The sequence below is a fragment of the Haematobia irritans genome, chromosome 3 (genome assembly GCF_050003625.1).
Source record: "Haematobia irritans isolate KBUSLIRL chromosome 3, ASM5000362v1, whole genome shotgun sequence".
Lineage (NCBI taxonomy): Eukaryota > Metazoa > Arthropoda > Insecta > Diptera > Muscidae > Haematobia > Haematobia irritans.
The window spans coordinates 13,778,172-13,805,061 of NC_134399.1; the positions used below are offsets into that span (position 1 = coordinate 13,778,172).

General features: G+C 27.6%; 3 protein-coding genes across 7 annotated transcripts in view; 2 read left to right on the forward strand and 1 right to left on the reverse strand.

The window, feature by feature from the left end:
• Positions 1-478: 478 nt before the first annotated feature.
• On the forward strand, positions 479-17,450 carry LOC142228054 (uncharacterized). Of its 5 annotated transcripts, none has more exons than XM_075298343.1 (14): positions 479-600; positions 675-1,585; positions 1,658-1,848; positions 1,904-2,099; positions 2,171-2,356; positions 2,426-2,720; positions 2,777-2,882; positions 4,250-4,845; positions 5,168-6,035; positions 6,106-6,274; positions 8,396-8,503; positions 8,853-9,134; positions 12,912-13,123; positions 15,965-17,450. In XM_075298343.1, exons 1-14 carry the CDS (start codon positions 483-485, stop codon positions 16,209-16,211), a joined length of 4,485 nt encoding a protein of 1,494 aa, XP_075154458.1. In that variant the 5' UTR covers positions 479-482; the 3' UTR covers positions 16,212-17,450. The 5 variants fall into 5 exon arrangements, 4 of the variants coding, with proteins under 4 accessions (XP_075154458.1, XP_075154459.1, XP_075154460.1 ...); XM_075298344.1 differs by having other exon boundaries at positions 12,912-13,142; positions 15,965-16,103; XM_075298345.1 differs by lacking the exon at positions 8,853-9,134.
• A 2,176-nt stretch (positions 17,451-19,626) lies between these two features.
• LOC142230322 (5-hydroxyisourate hydrolase) lies at positions 19,627-20,210 on the reverse strand. Its single transcript, XM_075300962.1, has 2 exons — positions 20,097-20,210; positions 19,627-20,032 (listed from the first exon to the last, which is right to left on the reverse strand). The coding sequence occupies exons 1-2, from the start codon at positions 20,142-20,144 to the stop codon at positions 19,658-19,660; spliced, it is 423 nt and encodes a 140-aa protein (XP_075157077.1). The 5' UTR covers positions 20,145-20,210; the 3' UTR covers positions 19,627-19,657.
• A 5,827-nt stretch (positions 20,211-26,037) lies between these two features.
• Positions 26,038-26,890, forward strand: part of LOC142228500 (uncharacterized) — a 44,011-nt gene continuing 43,158 nt past the window's right edge. Inside the window, exon 1 of the mRNA XM_075298937.1 lies at positions 26,038-26,523. The gene's annotated coding sequence lies outside the window, so the exon portion shown is untranslated. The remainder of the gene's footprint in view (positions 26,524-26,890) is intronic.

Here is a 26,890-nt window from a genome sequence, read left to right on the forward strand (position 1 = left end):
AAAAATTTTCTATAGAAATAAAATTTTAACAAAATAAAATTTGACAAAATTTTCTATAGAAATAAAATTTTGACAAAATGAAATTTTGACAAAATTTTCTATAGAAAATTTTATTAATAAAATTTCGACAAAATTTTCTATACAAATATTAATTATTAATAAAATTTTGACAAAATTTTCTAAAGAAACAAAATTTTGACAAAATTTTCTATAGAAATAAAATGTTGACAACATTTTCTAGAAGAAATAACATTTTGACAAATGTTTCTATAGAAATAAAATTTTGACAAAATTTTCTATAGACAAAATTTTGACAAAATTTTATATAGAAAAATGTTGACAAATAAGATTTTTTGTTTGGTATTTTTTGGGTTAATTTTTCTTTAAAATTTGGTACATTATTTTGGACTCGACGGCCTGTAATTTATTTTTAAATCTAATATAATTGAACAATTTATTTTTATTTTTTTCTTTTCAGCTAAATGGAGGCATCTGATGGATCGCCTCCACCATCTTTGTGTATGGTACGAGCAGCTGAATTATTTCCAAAACCTCAAATGGAGAAAGAAGACATTGGATTAAAAGTCCCATTTCAGGAACGTAAGATCACTAAATCATGGCTAAATTCTTTAATTATGGCATCCATTAATTCTTTGCATTTTTTTTTGTTCTAGTTGCTGGCGAGTCTGTTAAATATTTGGGACGTACAGATGATGGCATTTTAGCATTATCCAATTATAGGATATTTTTACAAAAATCTTCGACTAATGTCGAAACATCTATACCATTGGGTATAATCGAATCGGCACAAAGTCGGGATCTATTTCATTTGATCATTTGCTGTAAAGATGCCAGCACCGTCAAGTGTTCATTTGAGACGGCCGAACAGTGTACAGAGTGGCAAAGACGTATACAAATGTCAGTGGGGGTACCAGAGACCCTAGAATCAATATTCGCCTTTCCATTCTGTTCTTGGGCTTGTGATACTTTAAATGGAGGTGGCGGTGGTGGTGGTGGTGGTGGAAGTCAAACCTTCAGTAGCATTAACAATTCCAATGGCGAAAATGGACAGAATCCCTCATCATATTTAGTATTGGACTATGCTGAAAGATTACAAAAATCCAGTTCACGATATGAGGAAGATTTTATGCGTGAAGTTGAACGTTTAGGTTTCGATTTAAATGGATCATGGCGTATATCCCATGCAAATGAGGATTTCAAACTGTGTCCCTCATATCCGCCAAAGCTTTTGGTACCATGTTGCATTTCCGATGATACATTGAATAATGTGGCTAATTTTCGAGGTTCTCGTCGTTTGCCCGCTGTGGTGTGGCGTCATCGTAAGTCCGGAGCTGTAATAGCCAGATGTAGTCAGCCGGAGGTGGGTTGGCTGGGATGGCGCAATACAAATGATGAACAATTGCTAAAGGCTTTAGCTGATGCCTGTGCATTTGATAGAGGCGAACAAATGCGTCAATATACGAATAGCTCACAATCGGCACAAAGTGTACCTATATCTTCAGGTGATAGTTCACCATCCAGTCCCGATGGTAGTCATGAAGAGGTACCTTTGGACGAAGTGCGAGTAAGTTACTGTAGCTCATAAAAATTTTAAACGTTAAATTCTATTCACATCGTTTGTTGTTTTTCTTTTTAGAAAATCCTCATTGTCGATGCTCGAAGTTATACATCCGCCGTTACGAATCGTGCTCGTGGCGGTGGATGTGAATGTATTGAATATTATCCTTGTGCAGAAATAGAATTTATGAATTTAGGTAACATACATGTTATACGTAAGAGTTTTCATGCTTTAAGGCAGCTATGTGCTTCACCGCCGGATGTTCCCAAGTGAGTATACCTATATGAAATTTAGAGAGGATCTAAATTTATTTCTTTTTTATAGTTGGCTAGGTCTTTTGGAAAAGACAACATGGTTGCAACATATTTCCGGTTTGTTAGCAGCTTCTATGACTGTTTGCCATGCCATAGAAAAGAAAGGTAGGCCGGTATTAGTGCATTGTTCCGATGGTTGGGATCGTACACCACAAATTGTTGCCACAGCCCAATTATGTTTGGATCCGTATTATCGTACAGTGGAGGTAATTGAATCATAATTTTGCTGTCAATATATACAAATCACTTACAATGACTTTACTTTGTTTTCATTTAGGGCTTTCGGGTATTAGTTGAACGTGAATGGCTTAGCTATGGTCACAAATTTGCCGATCGTTGTGGTCATGGTCCTGGCTCAGAAGAATTAAATGAACGTTGTCCAGTATTTTTACAATGGCTAGATCTTGTCCATCAAATACATAAACAATTTAGTTGCAGTTTTGAATTCAGCATGGGCTATTTGGTAAACATGAAATATTTGTAATTTATTAAAAAAAAATTCTCATATATTCTATTTCCGAAAAAACAACAGATTAAACTAGCCCAACATTCCCATTCTGGTCTTTTTGGTAACTTCCTATGTAATACCCTTAAAGAACGTCTGGAAAATTCTGTTTTCGAAAGAACATTCAGTGTGTGGTCTTTTCTCTCAAGTCCCATATATAAAAATCCATTATATAGACCACAAAGAGATAAAGTTTTATGGCCAGCTCATAATGTGAGAGACTTATCATTGTGGACTGAGGTCTATCTAGGTAGTTTGGGTGGAAATCAAAATGCAATTGATTTCCCTAACTATAATAATGATAACCTAATGGGTTCCCTAGGTAAATTAGAGTTTGTATAACCAAACAAAAAATTGTTTAATGTCATTCTGTTCTAGGTTCCATGTCGAAGACAAGATCATATGGAGATTTAATAACAGCGGGTTTCATTCAAAACAGCATGTCAAGACGTTCAAGTGATCCCAATATGACCGTAGACCCAGAGTAAGTAATAAAAAAACATTTAATGTAGAAGTATTGTGGAGGGGGAGAGAGGCAATAACATACCATATAAATGAAAAGTCAGATGATAGAAAAGTTTGTCAAAATTTTATTTCTATAGAAAATTTTGTCTGAATTTTATTTCTATAGAAAATGTTGTCAAATTTTATTTCTATAGAAAATTTTGTCAAAATTTTATTTCTATAGAAAATTTTTGTCAAAAGTTTATTTCTAAAGAAAATTTTGTCAAAATGTTATTTCTATAAAAAATGTATCTAAAGTTTTATTTCTATGGAAAATTTTCTTTCTATAGAAAATTTTGTCTGAATTTTATTTCTATAGAAAATTTTGTCAAATTTTATTTCTATAGAAAATTTTGTCAAAATTTTATTTCTATTGAAAATTTTTGTCAAAATGTTATATCTATAGAAAATGTTACTAAAGTATTATTTCTATGGAAAATTTTCTTTCTATAGAAAATTTTGTCAAAAATTTATTTCTATAGAAAATTTTATCAAAATTTTATTTCTATAGAAGATTTTGTAAAAAATTTATTTATAAAAAAAATTTGTCAAAATTTTATTTATAAAGAAAATTTGTCAAGATTTTATTTACATAGAAAATTTTGTCAAAATTTTATTTCTATAGAAAATGTTGTCAAAATTTTATTTCTATAGACAATTTTGTCAAAATTTTATTTCTATAGAAAATTTTGTCAATTTTTTTTTTCTATAGAAAATTTTGTCAACATTTTATTTCTATAGAAAATTTTGTCAAAATTTTATTTCTATGGAAAATTTTATCAAAATTGTATTTCTATAGAAAATTTTGTCAAAATTTTATTTCTATAGAAAATTTTAGCAAAATTTTATTTCTATAGAAGATTTTGTCAAAATTTTATTTCCATAGAAAATTTTGGCAAAATTTTATTTCTATAGAAACATTTGTCAAAATTTCATCTCTAAAGAAAATTTTGTCAAGATTTATTTCCATAGAAAATTTTGGCAAAATTTTATTTCTATAGAAATATTTGTCAAAATTTTATTTCTATAGAAAATTTTATCAAAATTTTATTTCTATAGAAAATTTTATCAAAATTTTATTTATATAGAAATTTTTGTCGACATTTTATTGCCATAGAAGATTTTGTCAAAATTTTGTTTCTATAGAAAATTTTATCAAAATTTTATTTCGTTAGAAAATTTTGTCAAAATTTTATTTCTATAGAAAATTTGGTGAAAATTTTACTTTTTCAAAATTTTATTCACCTTTCAATATTCTATTACTTTAGTAGGTTTGGGTTACGATTTAATTCTGTAGGTTCAGATTGACTATTTAATTAAATATTATTCTCTTATTTTTTTCTTTAGCTTAACTATCGGTTCGAATTCGGAAAATAATTCGATTGCCGATTTACAGTCAGATGATCGTGATGAATCTCCAGATATCCTAGCAAATCTAATACACGATACAACCAGAAAATTGGAAAATTTAACAAATCAACTTAACATTCATGACACAGACGATTTTAAATTGGCAACAAAACACCATGTAACAACTGCCCCATTAGAAAATGTAGAATTAAAAACAACAACATTTGGTAAACCAAATAAAGCGGATGACAATGGAGTTGTGGATAATGGAAAAACCTTCACGGAGTCTTCTAGTAATGGCTTAGGCTTCAGACAACAAAATTCAAATGATCAAATAGGCTGTGACAATAATGAGAACTCATCATTACAAATGCAGCGATTAGAATCTCCGATATCCAAATTATCGAAATCGGATACAACATCGTTAACTGAGCATTATGTAGAGGATCAGAGGAGAGACGAAATAAAGCGGGTAAACACTGAGTCCACGGCAAATGGTTTTAATGGCATTGAACTAAGTTCGAATGGTATTAAAATTGAAAAACACACTAATGTAGGCTTGGATATAATGATGAAAAGCGTGGCTTTGGATGGTAAGTTTAAAGAATATTATGTTGCTTATCATAATTTAAAGATTTCTTTGTTTCTAAAAACCAAAACAAAGGATTGTATTGAAAATCAAAAAGTCGATTTTTTTTTTAAATATAGGGAAGTCGAATTTTATCGTTTATGTTCAACTTTTTAAAATTTGTAATAAGCCGTCTTTCATTCATTACTTTATTGCAATATTAAAAGTCAAAAATACCAATTTATCAAGTATCTTATGACTTTAGCGATTCGAATTTGGCTTTCGAAAAAAAAAATCTGATGACATTTTCCATAATTGTAACAATTTGTTTTCTCGTTTTTTTGTAGATACCAACAGCAGTAGCACAGAAACCGTTTGTAATGGTTCTGGTTCGAAAATGACAAACAGTAAATGTGATGACTCTCATAATCAATGGCATGGTTCAGTCAATACAAGTACCGATACTTTAGTACCAATGACTGAATTAAAAACACAAAATGGTAGTTGTGATATCACAGACGGAAGTGTTGGTGGTGACTTATCGAAATCATCATCGGCCCAGAATTTGCAGGATTCTTATACAGCTGCCACACCAAATGCTCAAGCCCAAAATGTTAATACGGATAAAATGAAGATCAGCACAAATTACAATATTTTGCCAAAAGTTCATAGCACTACCAATATCAACAATGGAATACCAATCCAAACGCCCCGACCAAATCAATTGTCCACCAATAGTAATAATAGTCTAATACTCTTAACACAAATCAATAATGACACAGCTTTAAATGGTAACAACAATAGAATGCAAACAACAAGTCGAACAACGGAAAATGAAGTGGCAGTGGGAGAATGTGGTGTCGGAGGCGGTGTTGGCATGGAGGATAGCATACTTATATTACCTGAACATCGGAAATTAGAAATTTCTATTAGTGGCAAATGTGAAACAATTGCAACTAATGCAACTACCTCGTCAGGTTTGAGTATGGACTCAACAAATATGCAATCTAATGGTACAGTCAAAACCTCATCAGTAACAGCTACACCAACCTCAGCAACAGTGTCCGCTTTTAATTATCCTTATACTGCTAACTCGACAATAGCGCCATCAACAAATACTGTAATACCTAATACAACCGCAGCTGCCTCTAGCCAAAGAAGAAGACGTACATCTTCATCGAATTCTGGCTTTGTAGCCAAACAAGGCAATGGAAGGTTAGTTCCGGTTATCACTCTTTGCTTTTTTTATACTTACCTTTGGGTTTTTCCTCATTTTTATTATAAGTTATATTTCCCGTTTCTCGTTGCCTGGAGGCGGTGGTGTACGTTCATTGCCTATGACACCTCCCGGTTTGACTGAACGACAACAAGTTACTATATCCTGCCCCGATGGTTTAGCCCATGCTTTAAGCGAAGAAAATATAAGACTACAACAAATTGTACATGAACATAAGGTAGGTGTATTTAATGTGATTACCATCAAATAGGCAAATTTCTACTCACAATATTGTGCTAATACACAGCTTGGAATTTACACAAATCGATCTAAACATAGAAAAATTAAAACAAAAAATGGACAATTGTAGCCAATCTCGAATTTGATTGAAATACTAAATATACCAAACAATATGTTAGCTCCAATATTTTACACATCTATAGATTCCCTTAATATGAGGCTGGAAAATAATTTTAATAGACATTCTGGCAAATTTATATCCTCTTTCTATGGTGGATGGGTTCATAGATATTGTATTTGTATACTATTTTTGAAATCAAATTACTAAAATTTTATTCCTATAGAAAATTTTTTCAAAATTTTATTTCTATAGAAAATTTTGTCCAAATTTTATTTCTATAGAAAAATTTACCAAAATTTTATTTCTGTTGTTGTTTTGATTTCAGCTTAAAACCATACATTGACTAAACTACAAGTGTAGTTTAACCAACAGAGGAAAAAAATGTTATGTTATTTGGGCTATGCCCAAATAAATTTGACAAACATTCTTTTCCTCTGTTGGTTAAGCTACACTTATAGTTTAGTCAATGTATGGTTTTAAGCTGAAATCAAAAAAACAACAACAATGATTAAAGAACAAAAACCAACAATAACAAAACAAAATTTTATTTCTTTAGAAAATTTATCAAAATTTTATTTCTATAGAAAATTTTATCAAAATTTTATTTCTATATATAGTTTTTATCAAAATTTTATTTCTATAGAAAGTTTTTATCAAAATTTTATTTCTATAGAAGATTTTGTTAAAATTTTATTTCTATAGAAAATGTCAAAATTTTATTTCTAGGGAACATTCTGTCAAAATTTTATTTCTATAGAAAATTTTATCAAAATTTTATTTCTATAGAAAATTTTATCAAAATTTTATTTCTATAGAAAGTTTTTATCAAAATTTTATTTCTATAGAACATTTTTATCAAAATTTTATTTCTATAGAACGTTTTTATCAAAATTTTACTTCTATAGAAAATGTTGTCAAAATTTTATTTCTATAGAAAATTTTGTCAACATTTTATTACTATAGAAAATTTTATCAAAATTTTATTTCTATAGAAAATTTTGTCAAAATTTTATTTCTATAGAAAATTTTGTCAAAATTTTATTTTCATAGAAAGTTTTTATCAAAATTTTGTTTCTATAGAAAATGTTGTCAAAATTTTATTTCTAGAGAAAATTTTGTCAAAAATTTATATCTATAGAAAATTTTGTCAAAAATTTATATCTATAGAAAATTGTGTCAAAATTTTATTTCTATAGAAAGTTTTTATTTCTACGAGTATAGAAAGTTTTTATCAAAATTTTACTTCTATAGAAAATTTTGTCAAAATTTTATTTCTATAGAAAATTTTGTCAAAATTTTATTTCTATAGAAAATTTTGTCAAAATTTTATTTCTATAGAAAATTTTGTCAAAATTTTGGTTCTGTAGAAAATTTTGTCAAAATTTTATTTCTATAGAAAAATTTTGGTCAAAATGTTATTTCTATAGAAAAATTTGTCAAAATTTTATTTTTGTAGAAAATGTTATTAATTTTTTTTTCTATAGAGAATTTTGTCAAAATTTTGGTTCTATAGAAAATTCTGTAAAAATTGTATTTCTATAGATAATTTTGTCTAAAGTTTATTTCTATAGAAGATTTTGTAAAAATTTTATTTCTATAGAAAATTTTGTCAAAATTTTATTTCTGTAGAAAATTTTGTCAAAATTTTATTTCTATAGAAAAATTTTGGTCAAAATGTTATTTCTATAGAAAAATTTGTCAAAATTTTATTTTTGTAGAAAATGTTATTAATTTTTTTTTTCTATAGAGGATTTTGTCAAAATTTTGGTTCTATAGAAAATTTGCCTAAAGTTTATTTCTATAGAAGATTTTGTCAAAATTTTATTTCTATAGAAAATGTATACCCTCTCCGTGATAGACGGGTTCATATATATATATTGGATATTCTTCAAAATGTATATAATTTTTGAAATCAAATTTATTATGGAAATTTTTATTATTGACATTTAATTTTCTTTTCATAAGAAACGTGTTTTTTTATTTTTCTCTTCATTGTAGATTCGCGAAGATGCATTACTACGAGAATTACATGATATGCGTATGGCCCTACTAAAGAAAATATGTCCAAATTGCAATAATGCTAATGCGGCGAACACTGATGAACAGGTGAATATCACATAACATAAGCAAGCATTACCAATTAAGAAACTTCACAAAAGTCTCTAGACAATTATTTAGGTAAATTTCTATGAATACTTTTCTTATCTATAAAGACGATTTGTAGATAATTTTCATATAATTTGGCCAATTTATATTTCATATATAATATGTTGTTGCCCAAACCACCACAATCAGTTGGATGCGTATGGCTTAAAATTTTATTTATTTTTTTAGTTAATTTGATAAACATAGCCATATTTAATTTTAATTTTTATGAAAATAAAAAAACACCAACTGTTACTTTTATTGATTGTTGTAATAATAATAAAAACCAAAACAACATCATCAACAACAGAGAATGCATTATGATAATACATCAAATCTACTACCACCACATAGACGATATTTTGTTCAATCCCTGCCTTTATTGTATCGGCGAAAATGCCAAAGACATCATTGGAAATGGTCTAACAATAACAACAACGCCAATCGTATACGTCATTATAGCACCACAAATACTAATGAGGATGATAGTAACGCCAACGATATCCAGTATGATGAAAGTGGTAGTGATGATGATGAGTATGGCTACGGTTATGGTGATAATTATGATGATGATATATATTCGGTATCAGGGGTTAGTTTTTTGTTTATTTTATTTTAAGTTTAATTTTCTATTTCGTTTATGCTTCTAACTGCTGCTCTTGTTTTTCGCATGGCAATTAAAAAAAATTATATATTTTTTTATTGATAAAATTGCTTTTGCATGTATGTTACTGTTGAAAGTGAGATTGTTATGAAAGACCCAGACGTTATAATCGTAAGAAGTTCTTTATTACTTTTTATATGGAAATGAAATTAAATGATCGTAGTTGTTTAATGTGCATTGCCATTTTTCTGAAAGAAACGGAAATAATCTTACAAGAAAATGGACCACGAAACGTCGAATTTTGAACACATTTCTATAGAAGATTTTGTCAAAATTTTATTTCTATAGAAAATTTTGTCAAATTTTATTTCTATAGAAAATTTTATAAAAATTTTTATTTCTATAGAAAATTTTGTCAAAATTTTATTTCTATAGAAAATTTGGCAAAATTTTATTTCTATAGAAAATTTTGTCAAAATTTTATTTCTATCGAAAATTTTGTCAAAATTTTATTTCTATCGAAAATTTTGTCAAAATTTTATTTCTATAGAAAATTTTGTCAAAATTTTATTTCTATAGAAAATTTTGTCAAAATTTTATTTCTATAGAAAATTTTGTCAAAATGTTATTTCTATAGAAAATTTTGTCAGAATTTTATTTCTATAGAAAATTTTTATCAAACTTCTATTTCTATAGAAAATTTTGTCAAAATTGTATCTCTATAGAAAATTTTGTCAAAATTTTATTTCTGTAGAAAATTTTGTTAAAATTTTATTTCTATAGAAAATTTTGTCCAAATTTTATTTCTATATAAAATCTTGTCAAAATTTTATTTCTATAGAAAATTTTGTCAACATTTCATTTCTATAGGAAATTTTGTCCAAATTTTATTTCTATAGAAAATTTTGTCCAAATTTCATTTCTATAGAAAATTTTATCAAAATTCTATTGCTATAGAAAATTTTGTCCAAATTTTATTTCTGTAGAAAATTTTGTCCAAATTTTATTTCTATAGAAAATTTTGTCAAAATTTTATTTCTATAGAAAATTCTGTCTAAATTTTATTTCTATAGAAAATTTTGTCTAAATTTTATTTCTATAGAAAATTTTGTCAAAATTTTATTTCTATAGAAAATTTTATCAAAACTCTATTTCTATAGAAAATTTTGTCAAAATTTTATTTCTATAGAAATTTTGTCAAAATTTTATTTCTATAGAAAATTTTGTCAAAATTTTATTTCTATAGAAAATTTTGTCAAAATTTTATTTCTATAGAAAATTTTGTCAGAATTTTATTTCATAGAAAATTTTTATCAAACTTCTTTTTCTATAGAAAATTTTGTCAAAATTTTATTTCTATAGAAAATTTTGTCAAAATGTTATTTCTATAGAAAATTTTGACAAAACTTTATTTCTATAGACAATTTTGTCAAAATTTTATTTCTACAGAAAATTTTGTCAAAATTTTATTTCTATAGAAAATTTCGTCAAAATTGTGTTACTATAGATAATTTTGTCAAAAGTTTATTGCTATAGACAACTTTATCAACATTTTATTTCTATAGAAAATTTTGTCAATTTTTTTTTATTTCTATAGAAAAGTTTCTCCAAATTATTTTTTTATTTCTTTTTTATCACAATGGACTGGATAGTCCAAGTGGGCCTGAAACTAAATCGGGCTGCCACTTTAACATTTATGGAGTATCTTATAGTTGGAGAGGAATGTTTTGCAAAACCTATCAAAACATTAAGAATTCTACCAATCTACCAAACAGTAGAAAATCTACCATTTTTTGGTAGAATTCTACCAAGTGTGGCAACCGTTCTTATCGCCCAATACATTTTTTCTATCGAAAAAGTTGAAAATTTTTATCAAAAAACGTAATTTTTATTTCATACAATTTTCAAATTCGAATAATCGACTTTTGAAATCAAAATCGACTTTTAAATAAAGCAAAAATATCCTAAACGACTTTTGATAACGACCAAATTGGGCTTGAAACGATGAAAATGGTAAAGCTCAAATTATCGAAATATCTGGACTTTCGCAAAGTAATAATCCAAGTAAATTGATAGTGCGACTAGTCGAGTTTTCATCAAAAATGTCGAAATATGGATAAAAAAAGTCGAAAATAGAATTATCGACAATCGATTGTTTTTGTTATTAAAAACGCAAAAAACGACTAAATTTTTATTTAAAAAAAATCGACAAAATTTTTATTTAAAAAAATCGACAAAATGTTTATAAAATTTGCAATTTTGAAATACGAATGTCGAATAACAGTATTCAAAAACTATTCAGACCCCAATTTTTTCGAAATCAATATACTGATTGGTTTCAAGGGCGATTTAGGTTAACTGCATTGGCAAAAACTTGTTCAATTTTCTTGTCGATAATTATCTTCACGATTAAATTTTTTAATCAATTAATATAAAAAAATAAAATTTTAGGCAATTAATGCTGAGAAACTTTTGGACAAGATTTTATATTTTTGGATTTTTAATTTAACGTTTTGGCGAAAAAAACAAATATAGTACCAACCTATGCACTAAAAAAAATATTTGTTGGTTTCACGAAATCACGAAATTAATTAGTCAAAATATTTTTTAATTGAAATTGCTTCAATCACGGAAATGAAAAAAATTAATGGCAAATTAAAAATTAACAAATCAATTGAATTAATTAATTTTTTTAATTGAGTATTTTTTCAAATTCAATTAAGAATTTAATTGACAAAAAATATCTGTCATATATTTTATGTGTAGACACAAAGTATTAGGTTAGATATAGCGGCAGCCCGTTATTTTAGGCTATTTAGTCCATTGTGGTACCTGGTGAACTTCTTCTCTCTTTTCAATGAGGGCTGTCCAATTTTATGTTTAGCTCTATGACGAAGAGTATTTAAACAGCATGAAAATTGGACGGAAATATTTTGCATACAGACTTGAGGATTTAACGAAATATTGGAGTTTCGCATTAAAATTTAGTCTTTTTCATCTAGATTTTTTTCAACAGAAATATATTTACAATTTAACGGGAATATGTAAATGATATTACATAAATATCTAAAAAAATTAAAAATTAATTGCGAAAAAAGTTAACTCAATTTAAATTCGATAACCAAAAATAGGTTGGCCTTTAAGGATGAAAACAGCATTTGTCTCCGAAAAAAATTAACTCAATTTAAATTCGATAACCAAAAATAGTTTGGCCTTTAAGGATGAAAACAGCATTTGTCTCCCTCCAATTTTCTAGCATAAACGCTAAGTAGATACTGTATATGGGCGACACCCAGGGAATATCTCTGTGCCCTGCTGCTTACATTTCGGACATAAAGGGAAATCCTTTTATGTCCGAGAGACTTAATGGCCGTTGAGCATCTATGCTATTAGGTATAGGTGATTACAGTTTAATTTGTGTCCAATAGTAACTCCAATATCTCGCTAGATGTAGTCCAGTGGTCTGACAATGTTTAACGTAACCAGGAGTGCAAATTCCTTTCTTAGCCTTGAAGCCTTTGGATGTGCTTTATATTTCTACAAAAATAGGCCAAGGAAACCCTTAAGTAGTACATAACATAACATAGCATGAAATCGTCTTCTAAATATAAGCATTTTATATTTTAATATTAAAATATTTTATTGTTATCATTAAAATAATATGAAAATTTCTGATTTCTTTTATCTCTTTTTCGGATATGGTTAACATGGCTGCCAAACCATTACCACTACTACTACTACCTATTTGCCAACATTATGACATAGTGTTCTGCACTTGATAATGTAGAAAATGCTTCGATTTGTTCATGGGAAGCTGTAGAAGATCGCAGTAATAGTGGTCCATCGTCCTGTACCACAACCAGTTCCTCAATGCAACCAAATGCCACTAGCGTATTATGGGTTCCAGATCATGCTGTATCACGTTGTACCAGTTGTCAAACGGAATTTTGGCTGGGCCGAAGGAAACATCATTGCCGGTGCGCATTTTAAATCAATGTATAGCACACTTATTTTGTTTCATGTTATTTTATTTTATTTTAACATTGTATACACTGTTATTCTTTAGTTTTGGTTGTCTTTACTTTTTTGTTTATATTTGTGTTAATCGTTTTTTTTTTTTATTTTGAGCCGTAACTAACCATTTGTTTATGTGTTTGTTTTGGTTTCACCCCTTATTTAAGTATAAAGGCCCTGGTGATAATATCTAAATATACTTATTTCTAAATATACTTAACTGTGAAACTTCTAAATATAGTAAAGAGGTAACCCTTTGACCACCAATGTCAACTATTATTATGTGAAGCTGAAACTATTATAAATTTTGAAGTTAAAAAAAAAAAAAAGACTTTTGAAGAAAGTCACATTTTAACTCGATACATTTGTTCCAGAGATGATCAAACTCTGATAATCCGTCTTAAAATATATTTTATCGAGGTCTGGAGATTTGTCGTCCGCCTTTCCCAGAGAATTATTTTTACTTGTTTAGCATCGTGTCTCGCATACATTCAATGGGCCGTCTGTCAAAACAAATTGGTTATTTTTTGTGACTACCTTCCATGGAAATACAATTTTGACAAAATTTTCTATAGAAATAAAATTTTGATAAAAATATCTATAGAAATAAAATTTTGACAAAATTTTCTATTGAAATAAAAGTTGGACAAAGTGTTCTATAGAAATAAAATGTTGACAAAATTTTCTATAGAAATAAAATTTGGACAACATTTTCTGTAGAAATAAAATTTTGACAAAATTTTCTATTGAAATAAAAATTGGACAAAATTTTCTATAGAAATAAAATGTTGACAAAATTTTCTATAGAAATAAAATTTGGACAAAATTCTCTGTAGAAATTAAATTTTGACAACATTTTCTATAGAAATAAAATTTTGACAAAATTTTCTATAGAAATAAAAATTTAGATAAAATTTTCTATAGAAATAACATTTTGACAAAATTTTCTATAGAAATACAATTTTGACAAATTTTTCTATAGATATAAAATTTCGACAAAATTTTCTGTAGAATTAAAATTTTGATAAAATCTTCTGTAGAAATAAAATTTTGACATTTTCTATAGAAATAAATTTTTGAAAAAATTTTCTATAGAAATAAAATTTTCACTAAATTTTCTAAAGAAATAAATTTTTCACAAAATTTTCTATATAAACAAATTTTCTATAAAACAAATATATCGACAAAATTTTCTGTAGAAATAAAATTTTGATAAAATCTTCTGTATAAATAAAATTTGGACAACATTTTCTATAGAAATAAAAATTTGACAAAATTTTCTATAGAAATAAAATGTTGACAAAATTTTCTATAGAAATAAAAATTTAGATAAAATTTTCTATAGAAATAAAATTTTGACAAAAAATTCTATAGAAATAAAATTTTAACAAAATTTTCTATAGAAATAAATTTTGACAAAATTTTCTATAGAAATAAAATTTTGACAAAATTTTCTATAGAAATAAATTTTTCACAAAATATTCTAAAGAAATAAATTTTTCACAAAATTTTCTATAAAATAGAATTTTGATAAAATTTTCTATAGAAATAAATGTTTCACAAAATTTTCTATACAAATAAAATTTTGACAAAATTTTCTATAGAAATAAATTTTGACAAAATTTTCTATAGATATAAAATTTCGACAAAATTTTCTATAGAAATAAAATTTCGACAAAATTTTCTGTAGAAATAAAATTTTGATAAAATCTTCTGTAGAAATAATATTTGGACAAAATTTTCTATAGAAATAAAAATTTGACAAAATTTTCTATAGAAATAAAATGTTGACAAAATTTTCTATAGAAATAAAAATTTAGATAAAAATTTTCTATAGAAATAACATTTTGACAACATTTACTATAGAAATAAAATTTTGACAAAATTTTCTATAGAATTTTTTCGACAATTTGGGAGGTCCAGTTTACAGAGTTCCAAGTTTGAGAGGTTTCCTGGTCAAATATAGCCATATTGCAAATATTATACCAGACTCAAATAGGGTTTTAAAATCAAGTGTTTTAAAGTCAAGTATTATATGGTGTGTTTCGAAAATAGTATCCGTGATTCCGAAAATTTAATTTGTCCAATGTACAAAAAGTTAAGTGATGTGTTTCGAAAATAGCATCCTGTAATGCCGAAATTTCTAATTGATAATACATAATTTGTTCTTTAATATTTTTTCGAATGTGTTAATACCCTTAGATTCATTTAACTGTTAAAAGTCATGTTTTTAATAATATTTGAAATAGTACATTGCTTTTTATTTTTCAATTGCATTTTTATCTTTGTATATTTTATGCCTTAAGGTGGGTATCAAGTTCGAGTCTAGCTGCCAAAATCGCCAATTTTTCACGATAACTTTTCTTTAATAATCCATTTTAAAGAATATAAACTTTATGAAAAGTTGCTTTGGGCTATTACCCATAGAGTGATAATAAAATTTGAATCAAAAAATGTTATACTTTTTTTACTGTTTTTTTAGCGCCAAACTCGAACTTTATACCCACCTTTAAAGTGGGAACTATGTTCGGTTTTCGGGCCGAATATCAGCGTTTTTTATGGTTATTTTCTTGAATCAATCAATTTCATAATAGAAAATGTTAGGCATCAAGCTTTTCCATCCATAATTTATCAAGATTCTATAATTTATTTTTTGGTGAAAAAAAAAAAAACGAACATAGTACTCACCTTTACTGAAAATTTTTAATTACACCTAGGCAGCTTTTATTATAAATGAAATTTCTATTTTTTAATTTTGCTTTCTTCTCTTATTTGCCTTTATTACCTAACGAATACACATTTAGATCCTGCGGCCAAATATTTTGTGCTGATTGCTCGGAATTTTGGGCTCCATTGCCCGATGCCAAACTTTTTAGTCCGGTGAGATTATGTGGACCATGTCATAAGGCAACAACACGCACCATACAACAAGTGAGCAATGATTTGCAAAATAGTAGTAACCTGCATTTGCAACAAACCTCCTCCGCCACCGACGATGCCGTCACAGCAGCCGCAACATCCACAAAACCAGCAGAAACATCAAAAGCCTGAATTTTTTCTAAACAATAAAATTCAATAGGAGAGATAATAGAGAGATAAGATCCATTTAGGCTTGGAAACAAAATCAATTAAAAACAACAACAAACATATTAACAATCTAACAAGTTAATCCAAGAAGAAGAAGAAGAAGAAGAAAAATGGTAAAGATGTTTTAAACATAAAGATATATAAAGAAATATGTTAACAAATGATAATATAGATAAGGAACACACTACACACCAACACCCTACAGACATGGACAGACTCAAGACAACCGACCTGATTTAAAACAAGCTAACAAACAAAAAAAATTGTTCTTATATGTATTTTCTGTTTAGTTAAAAAAGGCACGTTTAAACTAAGCCAAAAAATATACAAATACAAACAAGGAGCACCGATCAAATCTTTATAAAGAAAACATACTATTTAAAGAAATGAAAAGATACTTCAATATATGTTAAGGTATACAAATTTGTTTAAATATGAACTACAGTAAACCATTGATATTTTGTTGAGGTGTGCCTTGGCTTAATATATCTATGGGTTTCTAAATAAATTAATAAATTCATAGCTTCTATACATTTTACTGCCTCACATAGTAAGTATCGAAAATAAAAATTTCTGAAATTAAAATATTTATTTGGTATTTATCATCCATCTTGGTAACTTCTTTAGAAACCCATAGATATATGCATATATGTTGTAAATCTAAATTTTAAATATGAAGATGTGTGTTCGTCTTCTTAACAAAAATCCAATCACTTAATATGAACGTGCCTAAATCTAACGACATACCATAGCAACCGACTATTATCCCCAAATTAACAAAAACACGTTTATTGTTATCTAGTAAAACAAAACAAAAAATGAGGAAATTAATACTAAAACACTCACTATTCAATTGCATATTTTAAAAGTGAATTTGAAATTGTAACTGAAAAACTGAACTGATATAAAAACAAAATATTTATTTATTCATTATATAATATAACAGCGTCATATACATTTCAATTAATTATTGTTATGTTAATAATATATTATAAAAATAAATTTAAAACTAAAAGTAAAAGTAAAAACTAAAATAGCCAATACAAATAACAAATATAAATATTTTGAGCTTTGATTTGATATATGTATGTGTATGATAATTTTCCTCGTTATTAGTAGTTTTTTTTTCTTTCTTTATTTTGTTAAGTTCTGTGATAAATTTCTCCCTTTGGTTTAAAAATAAATGTCATTTTAGAAAAATAATATATTCTTCAAGTTTTGTATATTTTCTAGCACAGGGATCACGGTTGCCACTCGAGCCAAAAATAATCTAACAAAATTTTCAGAAAATTTTACCAAAAGTCATAATTTTATTTCTATAGAAAATTTTGTCAAAATTTTATAACTATAGATAAATTTGTCAAAATTTTATTTCTATAGAAAATTTTGTCAAAATTTTATTTCTATGGAAAAGTATTTTTTTTTTAATTTTATTTCTATAGAAAAGTATTTTTTTTTAAATTTTATTTCCATAGAAAATGTTGTCAACATTTTAATTCTTAAGAAAATCTTGTCAAAATTTTATTTCTATAGAAAAAAATTGTCAAAATTGTATTTCTTTAGAAAGTTTTTTTTTCAAAATTTTAATTCTATAGAAAATTTTGTCAAAATTTCATTTATATAAAATATTTTGTCAAAATTTTATTTTTGTGAAAATTTTGTCAAAATTTTATTTCAATAGAAAATTTTGTCAAAATTTTATTTCTATAGAAACATTTGTCAAAATTTTATTTTTATAGAAAATATTGTCATAATTTTATTTCTATAGAAAATTTTGTCAAGATTTTATTTCTATAGAAAAATTTGTTAAAATTATATTTCTATAGAAAATGTTGTCAAATTTTGTCAACATTTTATTTCTATAGAAAATTTTGTCTAAATTTTATTTCTACAGAAAATGTTGTCAACATTTTATTTCTATAGAAAATTTAGTCAAAATTTTATTTGTATAGAAATTTTTGTCAAAATTTTATTTCTATAAAAAATTTTATCAAAATTTTATTTATGGAAAATTTTGTCAGCATTTTATTTCTTTAGAAAATTTTGTCAAAATTTTATTTCTATAGAAAAGTATTTTTTTTTTTAATTTTATTTCTATAGAAAATCTTGTCAAATATTTAATTCTGTAGAAAATCTTGTCAAAATTTTATTTCTATAGAAAAATTTGTCAAAATTGTATTTCTTTAGAAAGTGTTTTTTCAGAATTTTAATTCTATAGAAAATTTTGTCAAAATTTCATTTATATAGAAAATTTTGTCAAAATTTTATTTTTGTGAAAATTTTATTTCTATAACAAATTTTGTCAAAATTTTATTTCAATAGAAATTTTTGTCAAAATTTTATTTCTATAACAAATTTTGTCAAAATTTTATTTCAATAGAAAATTTTGTCAAAATTTTATTTCTATAGAAAAATTTGTTAAAATTTTATTTCTATAGAAAAATTTGTCAAAATAGTATTTTTTTAGAAAATATTGCCAAAATTTTATTTATAGAAAATTTTGTCAAAATTTTATTTCTATAGAAAATTTTGTCAACATTTTATTTCTATAGAAAATTTTGTCTAAATTTTATTTCTATAGAAAATGTTGTCAAAATTTTATTTCTATAGAAAATTTAGTCAAAATTTTATTTATATAGAAATTTTTGTCAAAATTTTATTTCTATAAAAAAAATCTGTCAAAACTTTATTTTTAGAAAATGTTGCCTAAATTTTATTTCTATAGTCAATATTTTATTTCTATAGAACATTTTGTCAAAATTTTATTTCTATAAAAAAAAGTATTTCTTTAGAGAATTTTGTCAAAATTTTATTTCTTTACAAAGATTTTTTTTTCAAAATTTTAGTTCTTTAGAAAGATTTTTTTTTTCAAAATTTTATTTCTATAAAAAATGTTTTCAAAATTTTATTTCTATAGAAAATTTTGTCAACATTTTATTTCTATAGAAAATTTTATCAAAATTTTATTTCTTTAGAAAAGTTTTTTTTCAAAATGTAATTTCTATAGGAAATTTTGCTAATATTTCATTTCTGTAGAAAAATTTCGCAAAAATGTATTTCTATAGAAAATTTGTAAAGTACCATCATCATTATCAGTACGCCATCAATTTATGAACGACAATTTACTTCTAAAAACTCAATTAATATAATTGGTTGGTAGATAAATATTAAGGCTATACATATATTCAATTGTAGCACAATGTCTCAGCCAAGCTGTGTAAAATTTCAAACTAGCGCTTGGGACTTCAAAATAAAATGCTGTGTTCGTTTTTATTTTAAAACGAAAAAAAATCTTTAGGCGTATGCGATTTTTAAGAACAGTTTTTTTAAGTGTTTTAATCTATACTATTCATATATTTTCTTCCAATTAAGCACAAAGTTCAATTTTTAGCAAATTATTTGCTGGTTTATTAAGAACCCCTATATGTTGTATATCCAAATGGTGATAATAACAATGGTATATGATAATGTTGACCTCTTTCACATTTTACCACAACTTCAATGAAGGGATAGAAACTTGGCGTCTTCTTTTCTTCAAAGTAGGGTAGAATATCAAATTTCAATTTGTAAACGGAAGTTTGAAAATCGGCGAAACTCAACAATTGATTAACACGTCCATCTTCATTGGTTATGGCCTTATTTAATTCCTGCCACTGGTCATCGGCTAATTGACGATAAAGAGTTATATGTACACCATGAGCAGCTTTACCCAAAGAAGTATCCAATATATGACATGATATGGTGCGAGTTTCATTGATATCTGCCATATTTCCAGATTTAAGGCTCTAGAGACAAATGTTGAAATTAGAAAAAACAAAAATAATATGGCAGACTATACAGAAGACTTACTTCCTTGGTCTCAACTCGTAGACGTATACGTTCCCAACCGTTGCTCATTTTGAAATGTTGGGTTTATATTATAAAAACTTAACCACAAATATGTATCTGTTATCATTAAAATGTTTGTTTACTTTTCCAAGCATGCACTTTTTTTGATATTTTATCAGATTAACATTAACATTTCTGTTTAAATGGTTAGCAAAATTGCTTGCAATTATAATGTGGTTTATATTGCAAAAATTAATTAAATTCTTACACTCCATAAAGGAATTTTTAAAACCATAAGCGATAAAATTATCCGTCCCAATATGTATATGCGATAGATACGAAAGATGTTTTTTGCAATGCTATTTGTATGCTCACCTATGTGACTGGATGATAGATTTTACACGAATTTTGAAAACAAGTATAAAAAAATTTTACATTAAAAGAATAATTCGTTATTATAAATTTTAGTTTCCCTCAGGGTGGTGTTCACTCTCAAATTGAAATGATGTTCCATATGGAAAATTCACCCAGAGAAGGAATATGATCACCTCAACCATGTTTCGAGAGCAAAATGTTATTTTTGGACGGAGAACATGTAACATGTTTGCGGCAACCATGTTATTTTCTCAAAAAGCATATGTCTAACTTCGGCAATCATGTATATGTTTGCCGAGAAAACAACATTTTTGCGACAAAAATGTTCCATGGTCACCGTCCAAAAATAACATTTTGCTCTCGAAACATGGCTGAGGTGATCATAATCCTTCTCTGCGTGTTCTCATCCTTGTTATTGGGCTGTTGTGTATTACTAAATGTTTGGTTTTCAATATAATGCTTATTTATTATTTTTTCTCCTAATTTATTGATTTAGATTTTTATTTTTTAATTAAGCAATTTAGAATGCTATTTATTTATCCACTAATGTGATAATCTATGATATTCTTATCAAGAGATTATATAGATAGATGAGATTAAAGTAGATTTTGTCTCATCATATTTGTTAGATTTCACATGAATTTTGAAGAAATATACACTAAAATAAAAATTATTAAAAATAGGAAAATACCTCAAAAATGCGTTGCCTACTTTTAATAAGCGATAGCGACGTTAATAATGTTATTCCCAATTATTTTATTATTTTAAAATAGTCTTTTGGTATTTAGCACCTACACCCATAGAAAAAATACTTTCCCCCGGAAGGAAATTTTCGACAAACTAAATTTTATTTTCTTTAAGAGCAAATAAATCCCAATTTATGATAAGCAATTCAACTATGATGTCTAATATTTTTATACCCACCACCATAGAATGGTAAAGGGGATATAATAAGTTTGTCATTCCGTTTGTAACACATCGAAATATCGATTTCCGACTATATAAAGTATACATATTCTTTATTAGGGAGAAATTCTAAGACAATATAACCATGTCCGTCTGTCTGCTGTAATCACACTACCGTCTTCAATAATGAAGCAATCGTGCTGAAAATTTGCACGTCTTTTGTCTTCAGGCAAGTCAAGTTCGAAGATGGGCTACATCGGTCCAGGTTTTGATATAGCCCCCATATAAACTGACCTACCGCTTTGAGGTGTTATAGAAACCGTAGTTTTTATCCAATTCGCCTGAAATTGGAAATCTGGAGGTATTTTAAGAACATAAAGGAGTGTGTCAAAAATGGTGAGTATCGGTCCATATTTTATATAGCCCCCATATATACCAATCTCCCGATTTTACTTCTTGGGCTTCTAGAATCCGAAGTTTTTATCCAATTTGCCTGAAATTGGAAATCTAGAGGTATTTTTGAACCATAAAGAGGTGGGTCAAAAATGGTGAGTATCAGTCCATGTATTGGTATAGCCTCCATATAGACCGATCTCCCGATTTTACATCTTGGGCTTCTAGAATCCGAAGTTTTTATCCAATTTGCCTGAAATTGGAAATCTAGAGGTATTTTTGAACCATAAAGAGGTGTGTCCAATATGGTGAGTATCGGTCCATGTTTTGGTATAGCCCCGTATAGACCGATTTCCCGATTTTACTTCTTGGGCTTCTAGAATCTGTAGTTTTTATCCAATTTGCATGAAATTTAAAATCTAGAAATCTATATAGTTTAAATCTATTTTACGACCATAGAGAGATGCGCCGAAAATGGTGAGTATCGGTCCATGTTTTGGTATAGCCCCCATAATTACCGATCTCCCGATTTTACTTCTTGGGCTTCTAGAATTCGTAGTTTTTATCCAATTTGCCTGAAATTGAAAATCTAGAGGAGTTTTAGAACTATAGAGAGGTGTGTCAAATATGGTAAGTATCGGTCCATGTTTTGGTATAGCCCCATATAGACCGATCTCCCGATTTTACTTCTTGGGCTTCTAGAATCTGTAGTTTTCATCCAATTTGCATGAAATTTAAAATCTAGAAATCTATAGTTTTAATCTATTTTACGACCATAGAGAGATGCGCCGAAAATGGTGAGTATCGGTCAATGTTTTAGTATAGCCCCCTTATAAACCGATCTCCCGATTTTAGTCCGTAGTTGTTGAAATTGAAAATTTGGATATTTTTAGGACTAGAGGTGTGCGCGTGACACGAAATTCTCGTGACACGCGTGGGTCACGCGTTAATCACGTGAGTGAACAAAATCTAAAGCAAATCTCGTGAATGGGACTAAAACAAATATGTCGTGCGTGAGCGTGCGTGAGAATGAATCGGTTCGTGAATGTGCGTGAATAAATCACGAAAATAATCAAAGTTTAATTCACACTCATATGTTAACTGAAATTAATTTAGCTCTCGAATTGTATTCTATATTTACCTTTCCTGATATCCGTTTGGAAAATATCGTGAGTCTCGTGAATTTGTCGTGAATCACGTGAATTGTGCGTGAACGTGAGTCTTTAAAAGTAGTTCGTGCGTGAGCGTGCGTGAGTACTGGGTTTCATTTCATGAATGTGTGTGAGTGGGATTGGCTACCACACGTATCGTGCGTGAATAAATATTTTGCTTCGTGAATGTACGTGAGCATGAGAGAAATTTCAGTCACGAGCACGCCTCTATTTAGGACTATAAATAGGTGTGCAAGAAATGATTTTATGGTTTGGGATTCTAGAAACCATAGTTTTTATCCAATTTGCTTGAAATTTGAAATCTAGAAGTATTTTAGGACCATAAAGAGTGTGCCGAAAACGGTGAGTATTGGAGATGCAGATTTTTCTTCTCGTAATCATTTAAATAATGGGGGGTGAAAATCTACAGCTTTTAGATTTCAAATCAAGGCGTTATTTCATCATTTGCTTGCACAATTTCAAGAGATGTTAATGATTCCTCTAAAACTCAAACCAAAATGGTTCTTATAAATCCAGAATCTGATATAGTCTTCATAGGTAAAATCTTTGAATTTATCTTCGGGAAGTGTACTGGTTGAACTGATCTGCTTGTCATCAAACCCCCCTGAAATTTGAAAGGAATCTATAATATTTGATTCATGGTGGTGGGTATTTAAGATTCGGCCCGGCCGAACTTACTGCTTTATATACACCTAGACCTCGCTTTGCGTCGCAGATACGTTCCAAAAAACACGACGCAAACCATGCAAAGATTGGAGATAGATAACAACGCAACTTCGAAAATATAACGACGCAAAGTGAAAACTAGTCAAGATTCAACAGCGACACAACTTGGAAACAACGCAAATGAAACGACGCAAAGCGAGGTCTAGGTGTACTTGTTTTTTATTTAATATTAAATAAACTTTTTTAGTGTCAAAAGAAAACGTTGATGGTCTAAAATTTCGTTTCTCAGAAAAGAAAAACTCTTCTTTCAGTGTATTAGTATGGTTTTAATTTTAAATATTTTTGCCCATAAAGGCCGGTATGCACCTCTAGCGAAAAATTTCATTCCCATAAGAAATGCATTGCTATTTATGCTAACGAAATTTTCGGTAGCGTTCAATTTCGTAAGCTGGTACGCACCTCTAATGAAAATAACAGGGTTGTCAAAAGCATATTTTGGCAGCAAACATTTAATTTATTACAATCATTGTGTGCGTAAAAGTTTTAAAAGGTCTGTAAATAATAAACAATTTATTTGAGGAATATTTGGAACATATATTAACAATTTTTAAAGCGATTAGCTGGTTTAAAATTTGTGTACACAGCCCTGTTTTTTTTTTGTTGTAGACTTAAATAAATTTTTGCTACCGAAAATTTCGCTAGAGGTGCATACCGGCCTTAAGGCCAGCTAATTGCTTTTAAAAATTGTTAATATATGTTCCAAATATTCCTGAAATAAATTGTTTATTATTTATTATTATAAAATATGCTTTTGACAACCCTGTTATTTTCATTAGAGGTGCGTACCAGCTTACGAAATTAAACGCTACCGAAAATTTCGTTAGCATAAATAGCAATGCATTTCTTATGGGAATGAAATTTTCGCTAGAGGTGCATACCGGCCTATATGCAAAACAATTTATTGACAGTTTATCAAACGTATTTTTGGGTAAAAAATAGGCTTGGATTTTGAAATTGAAAATTGGTGCTTATCTTTTTATCGATGTGTTGACGTATAAAGCTCCATCTATCATCAAATAGCACATTAACATATTGACAATACTTCAACATTTAGATGTCGCTATGTAAATTGGAGGAAATACATTTCCTCACTTTAGATGTAGAACATGAACAACAGGGGACTCTAGTGAATATGGTTCCAATCTTTCACTCATTGGAAAAATTCATTTCTGAATTCCAAAAAGATATAAAACCCCTCCCAAGACCTAAATCGCGAAATTTTCATCACATTTTTTTGAACGCTTATCCGACGTTTGAAATGGTATCTAATTCCACTATTAAATATGTAAAAAATCTTTTGGACCACTTTTGGTCCGATCAGACCAAAATGGCAACGCTGTTTAGCTCGCTCTAATTTTAACGCTTGAAAGCAAAGACAATAACTCTAGGAAGATAGGAAATTGGCTTGAGTTATACCAAATGTTGAGGGTAATGTCTGTTTTTTGTTGAGAACGCGATTTTCTCAACAATTTCTCAAATTGAATTCTAATCTAATTCTTTGAAAACATGTTTGAAAGCGTATTGAATATAAGCCTTTCTCCAATGATTATGTTTATTGTGTTAGTTCCATACATGTTTGTAATTTTTTTTTATTTGTTTTCGTTTTTATTTTTTAAATGAAAACCTTAATTTTCTTAATGAAATAATGTTAAATTTTAGGCAACAACAAAAAATTACATTTTCCCGTTTAAGGAAATTTATTTCGTGCATTTATTTTCTTTTTATTTGCATTTTAATGCTGTCAATACTTGTCGTATACACGTTTGGTTCGAGTATGAAACAAACACGGTAAATGGTTTGATCTCCTCAGTAGCCAATTTCCTATCTTCCTAGAGTTTATTGTCTTTGCTTGAAAGCACACGAGATGCTTATCCACAACAAAAATATGTCTCATCAACTGATTATTTAGACTTCAGGAATAGATTGAATGCTATGAATTTTATAGAAAAATTTAATCATTCTGCGGAAATTATCCATTTTTAAAAGCCTTTTTTATATGACTTTACACCCAAAAAAAGTCAACGAATTTTATTTTATAACCGGTTTAAATTTATTTTAGTTCATAAAAATTAGTTGATTTTAGTAAAAATTTGTCTTATTTTAATTATTTTTTGCTTATTTTATTGATGTGAACTAAAAATTAAAAGTTTTATACAAATAAAGTATACAATTTTACTAAATTTGAAATTAGATTACAATTTACTAAAATGAGTAAAGTTTTCTTAAATTGCGTCGGTCTTGTCTTCAAGTTTTTTTTTTCTGGGTGTGTTGTGACATTTTGACACTACTTGGTTTATTTTATCATGAGTGTTGGAAATATAAGGAGATTGGCAACACTATCACATAGCAACACTTCCAATTTTGACATATGCAAAATCAAAAAATCAAGAAATATAAACAGTATTGCGGCACGACGGAAAGAAAGTAAAGTAGAGGTAGAGAAAAAATAAATGTGTTATTAAAGGATTGCCCCGTAAAAGTAACAAGACGGAGCAAAGATTTCAATTTTCTATATAATAGAAAATACAAGAATCCAATTCCAATACAATAAGGAAAACTACCAAAAAACGAGATAAGAAAAGTGTCGCAATAGATAATGTATGAGTGATGTGTCTGTGACTCCCGACAACAGACAATTCGGTGCGGTATATCTCTGCTCCGTGAAGTAGTAGAGTTTTGGAACAAACGTTTTTGCACAAAGAAAAAATAGCAACATTTTAAAAGTGCCAAGTTTGAGATTTTTATTTTAATAACATATAACAACAAAAGTAAACAAAAAGAAAACGAAAGTGTCCAAAGTTCGAAGGCAAAAATTCGATAATAAACAAACATAAACATCTAATAAACAAATGAATAGATGACGGAAATAAGCAAAGGTAGGTAGTTTGTTTTATGTAATTTTAAACGTTTATAATTATATTTATATATTAATACTAACTTAGATTTGATTTCTTCAGAAATACAAATTATGATATTGTTTTCATTGTCGCACGATTACAGAATGTGGGCCCTGATTGCCTGCCGTCCACTTGTCTCATTTTTTTTTATTAATATGTAGGTCAACTTATAAATACATATATTTTTCATATGACCGCTTGCTGACAAACGGCACGCAAACATATTTTCGCCCACCACCAACATATGTATATCCTCTTAGATTTTTCTCAACCCACAATCTATATCCCTCTCCATCCTCGTTGTTTCAAATGAGACTCAATAGTGAAAACAATAACAGAATATATT

Coding starts and splice junctions, on each gene's coding strand:
- LOC142228054 (XM_075298343.1), top strand. CDS start 483: ATGGAGGCATCTGATGGATCGCCTCCACCATCTTTGTGTATGGTACGA. Junction 6,036..6,105: donor GCCAAACAAGGCAATGGAAG/GTTAGTTCCGGT, acceptor TTTTATTATAAG/TTATATTTCCCGTTTCTCGT. Junction 9,135..12,911: donor ATATATATTCGGTATCAGGG/GTTAGTTTTTTG, acceptor ATTATGACATAG/TGTTCTGCACTTGATAATGT.
- LOC142230322 (XM_075300962.1), bottom strand. CDS start 20,144: ATGAGCAACGGTTGGGAACGTATACGTCTACGAGTTGAGACCAAGGAA. Junction 20,033..20,096: donor TACGAGTTGAGACCAAGGAA/GTAAGTCTTCTG, acceptor ATTTGTCTCTAG/AGCCTTAAATCTGGAAATAT.